The sequence below is a fragment of the Cebus imitator genome, unplaced genomic scaffold, assembly GCF_001604975.1.
Source record: "Cebus imitator isolate Cc_AM_T3 unplaced genomic scaffold, Cebus_imitator-1.0 Scaffold111, whole genome shotgun sequence".
NCBI lineage: Eukaryota > Metazoa > Chordata > Mammalia > Primates > Cebidae > Cebus > Cebus imitator.
In genome coordinates, this window is record NW_016107426.1 from 741,818 (window position 1) to 754,038 (window position 12,221).

Consider the following 12,221-nt stretch of genomic DNA (forward strand, 5'->3'; position numbering starts at 1 on the left):
TATTTTTAGTAGAGATGGGGTTTTGCCATGTTGGCCAGGTTGGTCTCAAACTCCTGACCTCACGTGATCCACCTGCCTCGGCCTCCCAAAGTGCTGGGATTACAGGCGTGAGCCACTGCGCCCTGCCGAAAAGGACATTTTATTGTTTCCCTTTTTATTAACTTCACAGTATGCTGGGGCCTGTTTCCAGCTATAAATCCTCAAATAAAACTGAAAACACCAACTTAGCACCACTTGAAATGCTGTACCAAATGCGGCCCATAAGTTTATTCTCTAAGGCTTACATAAGTGAGCCAGATTCTAAAAGCAAGTATTAAATTCAGACTCTATAATCAGAACTCATGAACCCAGCTCCTTTTGATCCCCCTCCGCCTGTCCTTACTTTAAGGGAGCCCAAACAGGACAAAGTATTTTAACGCTGCATTTGTAGCAAGGTAGGTAACTCCTAGCGAAGTGCACTCTTACCCCAACAGTAAAAAATAATGGTTTTATGAGAGTCCTTATAGGGTAGGGAGAGGGATAAAAGGCTGTTTCTTCCACGGGAGGAATCAAAGCACTTCTCTTGTGTGCTTTACCACTTGTCCCTGTGTCTGATCTTCGAGGTTCAACCTTCTTGGGTGCTTTTCTGAATCCGCATTTTTGCTGAATAATGAAGTTAAACCTATGGGGCAAAAATAACAGATTAGAAACACAGTGGCGTCTTGCAAACAGCACCTTCTGTGACCCTCCACTTGGCCTGCATCGTCACGTCTCAGTCTCTTCTCGCTCTGCAGTCCAAAAACAGCCAGGACTCCTACTCTCAGAATTTGAAGTCACAAAATTCAACCTTTCTGGAAAAGGTGACACACAAACTACAACAACTTCAGAGGATACTACTACTTTGGGCTATTACTTTATATCAGTCAACAAAATAATTTGTATCTATCCTCCACACAGAAGAAATGTGAAAACCTGGTAAAAAGCTAGAGAACCCTAAATTATTAATTTTTGAGACAGGGTCTCCCTCCGTCACCCAAGCTGAAGTACGATCACTCCCTCCAACTCCCAGTGGTACGATCACGGTTCACTGCAGCCTCCACATCTCAATCTCAAGCGATCCTCCTGCCCCAGCCTCCCAAGCAGCTGGGACTACAAGCTTGAGCTACCACACTCTGTTACAATTTTTGTACCTTTTGTAGAGATGGGGTTCTGCCCTGTTGCCCAAGCTGGTCTCAAACTCTTGGGCTCAAGCAATCCTCTTGCCATGGCCTCCCAAAGTGCTAGGACTATAGCATGAGCCATGGTGCCACACCAGTTGTCAGTTTCTTTCTTTCTTTCTTTAATGGAGTCTTGCTCTGTTGCCCAGGCTGGAGTGCAGTGATGCAGTCTCAGCTCACTGCAACCTCCACCTCCAGAGTTCAAGCGATTCTCCTGCCTTAGCCTCCTGAGTAGCTGGGACTACAGGTGCATGCCCCCACACCCAGCTAATTTTTGTAATTTTAGTATTGATGGGGTTTCACCATAGTGGCCAGGCTGGTCTCGAACTCCTGACCTCATGATCCGCCCAACTTAGCCTCCCAAAGTACTGGGATTACAGGCATGAGCCACCGTGCCCAGCCGTCAGTTTCAATCAGCTCAGAATGACTTCCGATTTTTTTAAGTTTGGTCAATTTATGGAACAAATACATGTACTGTCCCTGAAGACATTCCAAATTCCAGTAACTATTACCTTTTATAAGTATTGACCATTATAAATTAATACATTCCTTCCACCTCTCCCCTTCTTTATTTCACTGTTTTGGGGGCATCCACCAAACGTATTTGTTAGTTCTTACCCCAACAATAAAAAAAATCTTTGTTGTTTGAGTCTTTACAGCTTGACCTCCTCAAAACATCTGACACTACTGATCATGCCTGCCAGTCCCAGCTTCTGTAACAGCATTTCCTACTCTTCAAATTCACCTTTAACTCCCGGGATCTTCCCTTTTTCCTCTACCCTAGTTCCTCTACCCAATTCAAACTCAACCTATATATGTTCTTGAAACATTCTTCTTTTTCTTTTGTAAAACTGTTAACTTTCCCAGGTCACAAAGTAAAGATCCCTTCCTGTTTCTACCCTGAACACATTATCTCTTAGTATTTTGAGAGAGTCTCACTCTGTCACCCAGGCTAGAGTATAAATGACACAATCTTGGCTCACTGCAACCTCTGCCTCCCAGGTTCAAGTGATTCTCCTGCCTCAGCCTCCTTAGTAGCTGGGATTACCCGCACCCACCACCACGCCCAGCTAACTTTTGTATTTTTAGTAGAGGCAGGATTTCACCATGTTGTTCAGGCTGGTCTCAAACTCCTGACCTCAGGTGATCCACCCACCTTGGCCTCCCAAAGTTCTGGGATTACAGGGATGAGCCACCATGCCCAGCTTTCCCTTATTTAAGAGATAATAATGTACATTATTTTTATATAAGGGATATGTTCAGGGATAACATTATATTCAGTGCATAATATTCAGTGAGGAGTATCATGACATACTATCCCTACTGGCCTCAAAGCTTCTCAAAAGCAGAGATCGGACTTGTCTTTTGTCTCTGTATCCCAGCCCCTAAAACAAGCGCACATTTGGTTGAATTTTTTGTGGCCTGAATGACTTCTAAGCAGGTAAATCATTCAAATTTGTTTCTTTAGTCCTAACCTCAACCTTCTACTCTGGTGTTTCCAACTGTGTATTGAATACTGCTACTTGGATATGCTCCCCATTACTTTAAAACCAATATATTCAAAATAGAACTAATTTATTATCCTCTAAAAACACCTCCATTTCTGACGTACTCTTTCAGTAGGAGCACAATTTTCTCAGTTACTGAGGTTAAATATCTAGGCTGAGCACGGCAACTCAAACCTGTAATCCCAGCACTTTGGGAGGCCGAGGAAGGCAGATCACTGAAGGTGAGGAGTTCGAGACCAGTCTGGCCAACACTGGGAAACCCTGTCTCTACTAAAAATACAAAAAATTAGCTGGGTGTGATGGTGCGCACCTGTAATTCCAGCTACTCTAGAGGCTGAGGCACGAGACCCTCTTGAACCCGGGAGGTGGAGGTTGTAGTGAGCCAAGATGATACCACTGCATTCCAGCCTGGGCAACAGAGACCCTGTCTCAAAAAAAAAAAAAAAAAATCTAGAAGTCATTTTGGAGTTTTCTTTCCTTTATTCTTACCCAATTAAAAGCCAACTCTATCCAAAATACTTCTAAAATTCCTGGTCTAGTCCCTTAGTTCATGCCTGGAACATGTCAACAGTTTCCTTAACTTTAAAACTTTAACCTGTTGCATATTTTTCTTGCCTGACACTGCTTTTCCTCAACATTCACTAGTTTCTCAAATGTCCTCTTAGAGGCCCAAAAATCTCTTCCTAATTCCAATGCAACTCCTTAACTTCTCCCTCCTGGCCTGGAACACGCCACCGTTTCCTAGCTGACCTCCTTGCTTCCGGCACTGCCCCGCTCCAAGCGCAGCCTTCACATTGTATTAAGCACAAATGTAATGTTCCCCTACTTTAACCCCACAGTAACTTCTCATCACCCCATCAAAGTCGGCACACATCCTTAAAGCTGACCCCTTTGTCTCTTGCTACTTTCTCCCTCCGCCACCTCAAATCCTCTCTACAGCTGTAATACTGACTTTCTCGCAGTTCCTGTGATGTCCCTTGCTCTCTTACCTATGACAATGCTACTCATATTTTGGTGTACACTTCCCTTTGTTTAACTTGTTTGGGCCCTTCAGATCTCCTCCAGGAAGTCTGCCCTAGCTGCCCCAGGCTAGGTACTTCTCTCCTTTGCACTTCTAGAGTTCTAAAGCAGTTTTTTAATACTTATCTCCATCATCGCCCATGCCTCCATTATAGTTTTTTATCTCTATCACTAATTCTAGTCCCTAATAAAAGGTCAATAATTATCTGTTAGAATAAAAAAGAGATCAAAAAATGATTTCGTTTTATTTTGAGTAACTCAAAGCACGGTGGTACTATTCTCAAAGTAAGGTGGTACTATTCAATAAGATGGGGAAAACTGGAAGCCTCAGAACAGGCAACTGAAGATAAGAGATGAACAATTCCATCTGGCGTACTGCTTAAAACGCTTGCGGTCATGGCAGCTTTATTCCTCTAGCTCAAAACTGAAACTTACATTTCCATTAACAGGAGAAATTCTGTGGTATTTTCACATAATGGAATATTACACTTGGCCAAAAAAAGGAAAGAAAGTCAGAAAGAACTAATCATACATCATGGATAACTCTCAATAACACTGTTGAGCAAAAAAAGCCAAACCCAAAAGAAACATGTGATTCTGTGACTTCCACTGCTAAGAAGTTGACAGACACATCTGTTGTGATAAACATCAGAAAAGTGATTGCCTGGAATGGGTGGGTCTTGACCGGAAAGGGGCAAGAGGAAACTTTCTGGGATGATGGCAATCTTTATCTTGATTTAGGTGATAGTCACACAGGTGTATACAGCTATTAGAATACACTAGCTGTATATTTAATACTTACACATTTTACTATATGTAAATTTTATCTCAATAAAGTATTGTAAAGAAGCTCATCTCATGTCCAGGTGGAGGTATCTTAACAGGCATTTTGGAGACTAATGAAACTCAGAACAATGGTATAGCTCCTACCACTATTACTTGCCTAGAATGCCCTTTCTCTTCAATTCAACTCAGAAATCACATGGTGAGGAAAGGGATGATAAAGTAATTTGACTTGAGATTTTAAATTCAGAATTTATACTTCCAAATAAGTGATATTCCTTTCAAAGAAATGTATTACAGAAACAGCAGAAAAGGTTTGAACAAGTTTATCTATCTTGGAAAGTTATGAACTTATTCAACCAACGGTACTGTTGCTCTAAATGGCTCTTAACTCCCTCCAGAGTCCGTGACCAATCTAATAAATTAGCTTTAAATTAGCTATTTAACAGCCTTTAGCAAACCCTGTTAAATAGCTAATTCCAAATCTATTTCCAGCCCTTTCCCCTTGCCTGCTTTTTCTGTAACAGGAAATATCTTCACTTTTCCAGCCTCCCCTATAGCTAGTGGTAACCATATCACACAGAATTGTGGCCAAATGTGACTTAAGAATTTTTCAAAAGCCTCTTGGAAAGGTTTTGTTTACCTGATAAAAATGGACGCCATCACTCATGTCAAGCACATCCCCTTCTTTCCACCTTAAATAAAGATGCAACGCCTAGAGATGGGCAGTCATCTCAAATGCTAATACACAGGCCAAGGGATTCAGACACCAACCTTGACATTTTTGAGCCACTGAGCAAAGACAGCAGCTACTTACCTTCCATCATTCTACATTTGATAAATAACTCTCCCTCTTACTAAAACCACCAGTTTACTTACAGCCAAGTATAATTTCTAAAGTGGCAGATGTTAACTTTACAATTAGATTTAATTTTTTTTTTCTTTTTTGAGACAGAGTCTCTCGTGTCACCCAGGCTGGAGTGTGATGGTGCAATCTCTGCTCACTGCAACCTCCACCTCCCAGGTTCAGGCAATTCTCTTGCTTCAGTGGGAGAGATCCGTCTGCTTCGACCTCCCAAAGTGCTGACATCACAGGCATGCGCCACCGTGCCCAGCCAAATTTGATTTTTTATTAAAGATACCAAAGTAACTTGGAGATAGGTCTAGTTAGTAAAGTGGCAATTAATCAAAACAAGTAATGTCACTTTGGGCCAAAACAAAGGTGTATCATAAAGTAATAGGAATATATTTACCATAAAGATAACAAGTTGTTAGGCACAGTAATCCCAGCACTTCGGGGGCTTAGGCAGGAAGATCGTGAGAGATCAGGAGTTCAAGGCCAGGCTGGTCAATGTGGTGAAACCCATCTACACTAAAAATACAAAAATCAGCTGAGCGTGATGCCACCTGTAATCCCAGCTACTCGGGAAGCTGAGGCAGGAGAAGCACTTGAACCTAGGAGATGGAGGTCGCAGTGAGCCAAAACTGCACCATGTACTCCAGCCTGGGCGACAGGGCAAGCCTCCGTCTCAATAAATAAATGAATGAATGGATGGATGAATGAATGAATGAATGAATGAATGAAAATGGCAAGTTGTAACCCAGTATTATTGATTCCTAGCATTTGTCACATACTGGACCAAGAAATACAAAGGATGAGAATCTTTTGCATTTCCAACGGCTTAATACTACTCAATCGATTCAAAAGACTACTTGTACCTGTCACCAATTCACTTATAATTTTAAAACACAAGTTTTAAAAGGAATATAAACACATGAGGTTGGGAACCTGCACTTGAAGCAAAGCCAGACCTTTTTGCCTAAAATATTTACCATGAAGATCTCACCAGAAATGTGGGTCAGGCTGAGGACACTAAGAGTAAATTACACAAGCAATCCAACAACAAAGCCTAGATGACTGCACAGCACATCTGTTTACAGCATGGTTTACTGAATATTTAATTTGACTTTATTTTTGAGATGGAGTCTCACTCTGTCCCCCAGGCTGGAGTGCAGGTGGCACAATCTCGGCTCACTGCAACCTCCACCTCCCAGTTAAGCAGTTCTCCTTCCCAAGTAGCTGGAATTACAGACGTCCTCCACCACGCCCGGCTAATTTTTGTATTTTTAGTAGAGACAGGGTTTCCCCGTGTTGGTCAGGCTGGTCTTGAACTCCTGACCTCAGGTCATCTGCCCACTTTGGCCTCCCAAAGTGCTGGGATTACAGGCGTGAGCCACTGTGCCCAGCTATTTTTATTTTTTGAGACGGAGTCTCACTGTCACCCAGGCTGGAGTGCAGTGGCGCGATCTCAGCTCACTGCAACCTCCGCCTCCTGGGTTCAAGTGATTCTCAGGCCTGAACCCTCTGAGTAGCTGGGATTTCAGGCACCTGCCATCACCTCTGGATAATTTTTGTGTTTTTAGTAGAGATGGGGTTTCCCCACGTTGGCCAGGCTGGTCTCAAACTCCTGACCTCAGGTGATCTACCTGCCTTGGCCTCCCAAAGTACTGGATTACAGGCGCAAGCCACAATGCCCAAATATTTTTTTTTTTTTTTTTTTTTTTGAGACGGAGTTTCGCTCTCGTTACCCAGGCTGGAGTGCAATGGCGCGATTTCGGCTCACCGCAACCTCCGCCTCCTGGGTTCAGGCAATTCTCCTGCCTCAGCCTCCTAAGTAGCTGGGATTACAGGCACACACCACCATGCCCAGCTAATTTTTTGTAGTTTTAGTAGAGACGGGGTTTCACCATGTTGACCAGGATGGTCTCGATCTCTTGACCTTGTGATCCACCCGCCTCGGCCTCCCAAAGTGCTGGGATTACAGGCTTGAGCCACCGCGCCCGGCCTAATGCCCAAATATTTTAAGCCCAACGTTGAGACCAAATGCTGAGAAAAAAAAGATTCAGTTAAAAATATTGCTGTTTACTGACAGTGTGCCTGGCCATCCAAGAGCTCAGACGCACAGGCACAAGATGAGTGCTGGTTTTGTGCCTGCTAATACAACAGCCGTTCTGCATCCACACAGATCAAGGAGTAACTTCCACTGTCTAGTCTTATTAAGAAATGCATTTTGTTTTTTCATAAGAAATGTATTTCGTAAGGCAACAGCCACAGATTCTTGGCAATAGCCATGATTCTTCTGATGGATCTGGGCAAGGTAAACTGAAAAGCTTCTGGAAAGGATCTACCATTCTAGATGTCACCAGGAACATTCAAGATTCATGAGGGGAGGTCAAAATATCAGCATTAACAGGAGTTTAGAAGTTGATTACAACACTCAAGTATGACTTTGGGGAGGCTCAAGACTTCAGCAGAGTAAGTAACTGCAAATGTGACAGAAACAGAGAACTAAAGGCTGGGCACGGTGGCTCATGCCTGTAATCCCTACACCTTGGGAGGTGTGTGGGGGGGGGTCACCTGAGGTCAGGAGTTCAAGACCAGCCTGGCCAAAATGCTGAAAGCCCATCTCTACTAAAAATATAAAAAAATTAAATGGACCTGGTGGTAGGTGCCTATAATCCCACCTACTTAGGAGGCCGAGGCAAGAGAATCGCTTGAACCAGGGAGAAAGAGGTTGCAGTGAGCCGAGATTGAGCCACAGCACTCCAGCACGTGGAGCCGGAAGATGTGACTGAATTGCTTAACCTCATTAGAAACCTTGAACAGGTGAGAAGTTACTTCTTACGGATAAGCAAAGAAAGGAGTTTCCTGAGATGGAATCTATTGCTGGTGAAGACACTGTGAACGCTGGAGAAATGACAAATGACTTAGATTACATAAACGTANTGAACAGGTGAGAAGTTACTTCTTACGGATGAGCAAAGAAAGTAGTTTCTTGAGATGGAATCTATTCCCAGTGAAGACGCTGTGAACACTGTTGAAATGACAACAGACGATTTAGATTACATAAACTTAGTTAGTAAAGAAGTAGTTTGAGAGGATTCACTCCTACTTTGAAAGAAGTTCTGCTGTGGATAAAATGCTATCAAACAGCATCACAGGCTACTGAGAAATCTTTTGCGAAAGGAGACAACTGATGTGGCAAACTTCATGTTGTTTTAAGAAACTACCAGTGCCACCCCAACCTTCAGTAGCCACCACTCTGGTAAGTCAGCAACCATCAACAGAGGCAAGACCCTCCACCAGCAAAAAGATAACTCACCGAAGACTCAGATGATCATTAGAATTTTTTAGTAATAAAGCATTTTTAAATTAAGGTATCTACATTGTCTTCAGGCATAATGCTATTACCTACTTAACAGACTATAGTATAAATGCAACTTTTATATGCACTGGGAAGTCAAACAACTTGTGTGACTTGCTTCATTGTGGTGGTGTGGAACCAAACACACGCTATCTTTGAGGTATGCCTGGACTGGTGAAAGGAGTCAATTGATGTGGCAAACTTCATGTTGTTTGCCACATCAATTGACTCCTTTCACACGCAGACATACAGAGCTTGTTGGATAGAATTAGATACTGTCTTGGCTCACTGAACTTATTACCTAAGGTGCATTTACATGCTGCAGGGATGAGAAAGTCAAAGCTATTTCCCAGGCCTCCTTGTAGTTAGGGTTCCAGATGTGATCAGGGGTGCTAATCATATATGCTGGTATCACACTTGAATTCAGAATGGAGTCTATGAAGATGTGAGGCATCCATTTTGCTGGCGGAAATAACGGAGGCAGTGCAGATCTTTCTTTGATTAGCAGATCCTGAGCCAACGGCAGCTCTCCCAGGTGTCTCATTTATTACTGCATAACAAGCCACTCTAAAATGCACTGGCTTAAAACCGTTATTTTTTTTTTTTTTGAGATGGAATCTCACTCCGTCACCCAGGCTGGAGTGCAGTGGCACAATCTCAGCTCACTGCAACCTCTGCCTTCCGGGTACAAGCAATTCTGTCTGAGCCTCCCGAATAGCTGGGACTACAGGCGCAAACCACCATACCCAGCTATTTTTGTATTTTCAGTAGAGACAAGGTGTCACCATATTGGTCAGGCTGGTCTCGAACTCCTGAGCTCAAGTGATCCACCCACCTCAACCTCCCAAAGTGCTGGGATTACAGGTGTGAGCCACCGCACCCAGCTGTTTTGTTTTTTTTTTTTTATTAAAGAGATGGGGTCTTCCTATGATGACCAGTCTAGTCTCGAACTCCTAGCTTCAAGTGATCCTCCATCTCGGCCTTCCAAAGTGCTAGGATTATAGGCATGAGCCACCATGCCCCGCCTAAGACTGTAATTCCTTATTTCTCATGATTCTGTAGCTCAGCTGTCCTCAACTGGGGACCAATTCCACTGGTCTCCCCTGGATCCCTAAACACAGCCAGTACTCTTGACGGCTTAACAGAGCTGGAGCATCTAAGATGGCCTCGCTCGTACCTGCAGCCGCAGTGCTGGCTGTCTGCTGGCTCGTTCTCCACCTGGTCCTTGGTATTCAGTAGTCTAGCAGGCGCTTCTGCCATGACAGAGGGAGTGTTCCAAGTGGGCAAAGGCAAAAGCTACAAGGTCTTCTGAGGCCGACTCTGGACCTTGCACAATATTACTTCCACCACATGCTCCTGGTCAAACCAAGCCACAAGTCCAACCCAGCTCCAAGGAACAGGGAAAAGTGGACCCCACCTCTGGATGAGAACTACAAAATACTGCGGCCATGGCTGTTTATCTGCAACACTACATGCGGCGGAGGCAGCCATGCTTCCTAGTCTAGAGCAGTCATTCTGAATTCTGGCTCTACATCAGAATTGCCCGGTGAGCTATTAAAAATCCTGCACCATGGCTCCACCCGTATCAATCACATAGAATCTCTAGGAGTGGGCCCAAGGCTTTAGCAGCTGTAAGACCTCCCCAGGTGATTCCCATGTGCCGCCAGAGTTGAGATCTATTAATATCACAGGTTTGGGGAAACTTCAGTCTACATACAAATCACCTGGCAATCTCATTAAAAGCAGATTCTAATTTAGTAGGTCTGGAGCAAGGTGAGTCTGAGATTTTGCATTTCTAAACAGGCACCTAAATTAGGGGTTGACAAACTATGGCCTGTAGAGTGGATTTGAGCCTCCAACTAAGAATGGTTTTTACATGTTCAAAGAGCTGTTTAAATGGAAAGAGACAGAATATGCGACGAAGACCATATGCCGTCATCTTTTCTATCTGACTTTTTATAAGCTAAGTTCGCCAAACTCCCGTCCTAGATGATGCCTAAACTGCCAGTTCATGAACCACTTAGAATAGCAAGGAGCTAGAACCCGATTCCTCACTCTTCCAACAATACTTGTACTTAAATTAGAATGGCTTGTTGTCCCACAGATTAATAGGTAATATAACAAAGAACTCCAATACAAATGTTTCACTAGAACTGACTCCCAGCATCCATGCCGCCTTCTCCTTTCCCAAACTGTACCCTAGAATTTCCAGCCATTGGGTCTGATGAGGTACACCAAGTCCACGACTGGCTTAGGCCAACCTTCACATCCCATTCCCTGGCAACTTCAAGGGATTCAAGGATGGGTACCTGTCCCAAGTTAGGCCAATCTGGTCCAATGAAATTCAATTTCAAGATTTTGTTTGTGATAAAGGAGAAGACAACTTTTCTGCTAGATTTGCACCTAAAAATGTATAGCCCCAAGAGCTGCTGGTAGCCACCTTGTAACCACAAGGATATAGCATGCTGAGAGAATGAAGCATACACCCAGGAAGCAGAGACAAGCCATGGAGAAAAATGGTATCTGGTGACAATTTCAGACACTGACTTGTCTCACTAGAAGCCAGTTCTACCTGCAGACTTTTGAACTGCATAAACCAATAAATTCCCCTAACTGTTTAGGTCAGTTGGAGTTTGGTTTTCTATTGGCATAAGGACGCTTTTAGATGTGGTAAGTATATTTACTATATAAGGTACATTTTCTCTCGTTAGTGAGCTTTCATTTTAAGTTTCTTTTTTTTTTTTCCAGTGGCTCTCGCCTGTAATCCTACCACTTTGGGAGGCCAAGGTGGGTGGATCGCCTGAGGTCAAGAGTTCGGGACCAGCCTGGCCAACACGGCGAAACCCTGTCTCTACTAAAAATACAAAAATTAGCCGGGTATGATGGCACATGCCTGTAAATCCTAGCTACTTGGGAGACTGAGGCAGAAGAATCGCTTCAACCTGGAGGGGCAGGGGTTGCAGTGAGCCGAGATCATACCACTTCACTCCAGCCTCGGCAAAAGAGTGAAACTCTAGCTCAAATTAAATAAATAAATTTTTTTTTTTTTTTTGAGTCTCACTCTGTTGCCCAGGCTGGAGTGCGGCGGTGCCATCTCAACTCACTGCAACTTCCACCTCTGGAGTTCGAGTGATTCTCCTGCCTCAGCCTCCTGAGAAGCTGGGATTATAGGTGCCCGCACCAGGCCTGGCTTTTTTTTTTTTTTTATTTTTAGTAGAGATGGGGTTTGGCCATGTTGACCAGGCTGGTCTCAAACTCCTGATCTCAAGTGATCTGCCCGCCTCGGCCTCCCAATGTGCTTCCCAAAGTGCTGACAAAGGATTACAGGCGTGAGCCACTGCATCCGGCCTTGAATTTCTTCAAGTGTGAAACAAACCAGGGAAAGCATGATAAATGTCTCCGATCGCAAATGTTTGAGATCTTATTCTCAGGTTTAGGTTATCTGGCTCTATTGAATCAGATGGGTATATAAGTTACCGACCTGAATAAGTTAGGAAAACAAGGTGAAG

General features: G+C 43.7%; 1 protein-coding gene across 1 annotated transcript in view; it reads right to left on the reverse strand.

Moving 5' to 3' along the window:
- Window positions 1-12,221, reverse strand: part of PARL (presenilin associated rhomboid like) — a 53,009-nt gene that overhangs the window by 36,448 nt on the left and 4,340 nt on the right. Inside the window, exon 2 of the mRNA XM_037741920.1 lies at window positions 400-661. Coding sequence (XP_037597848.1) covers window positions 400-661 — 262 coding nt within the window. The remainder of the gene's footprint in view (window positions 1-399; window positions 662-12,221) is intronic.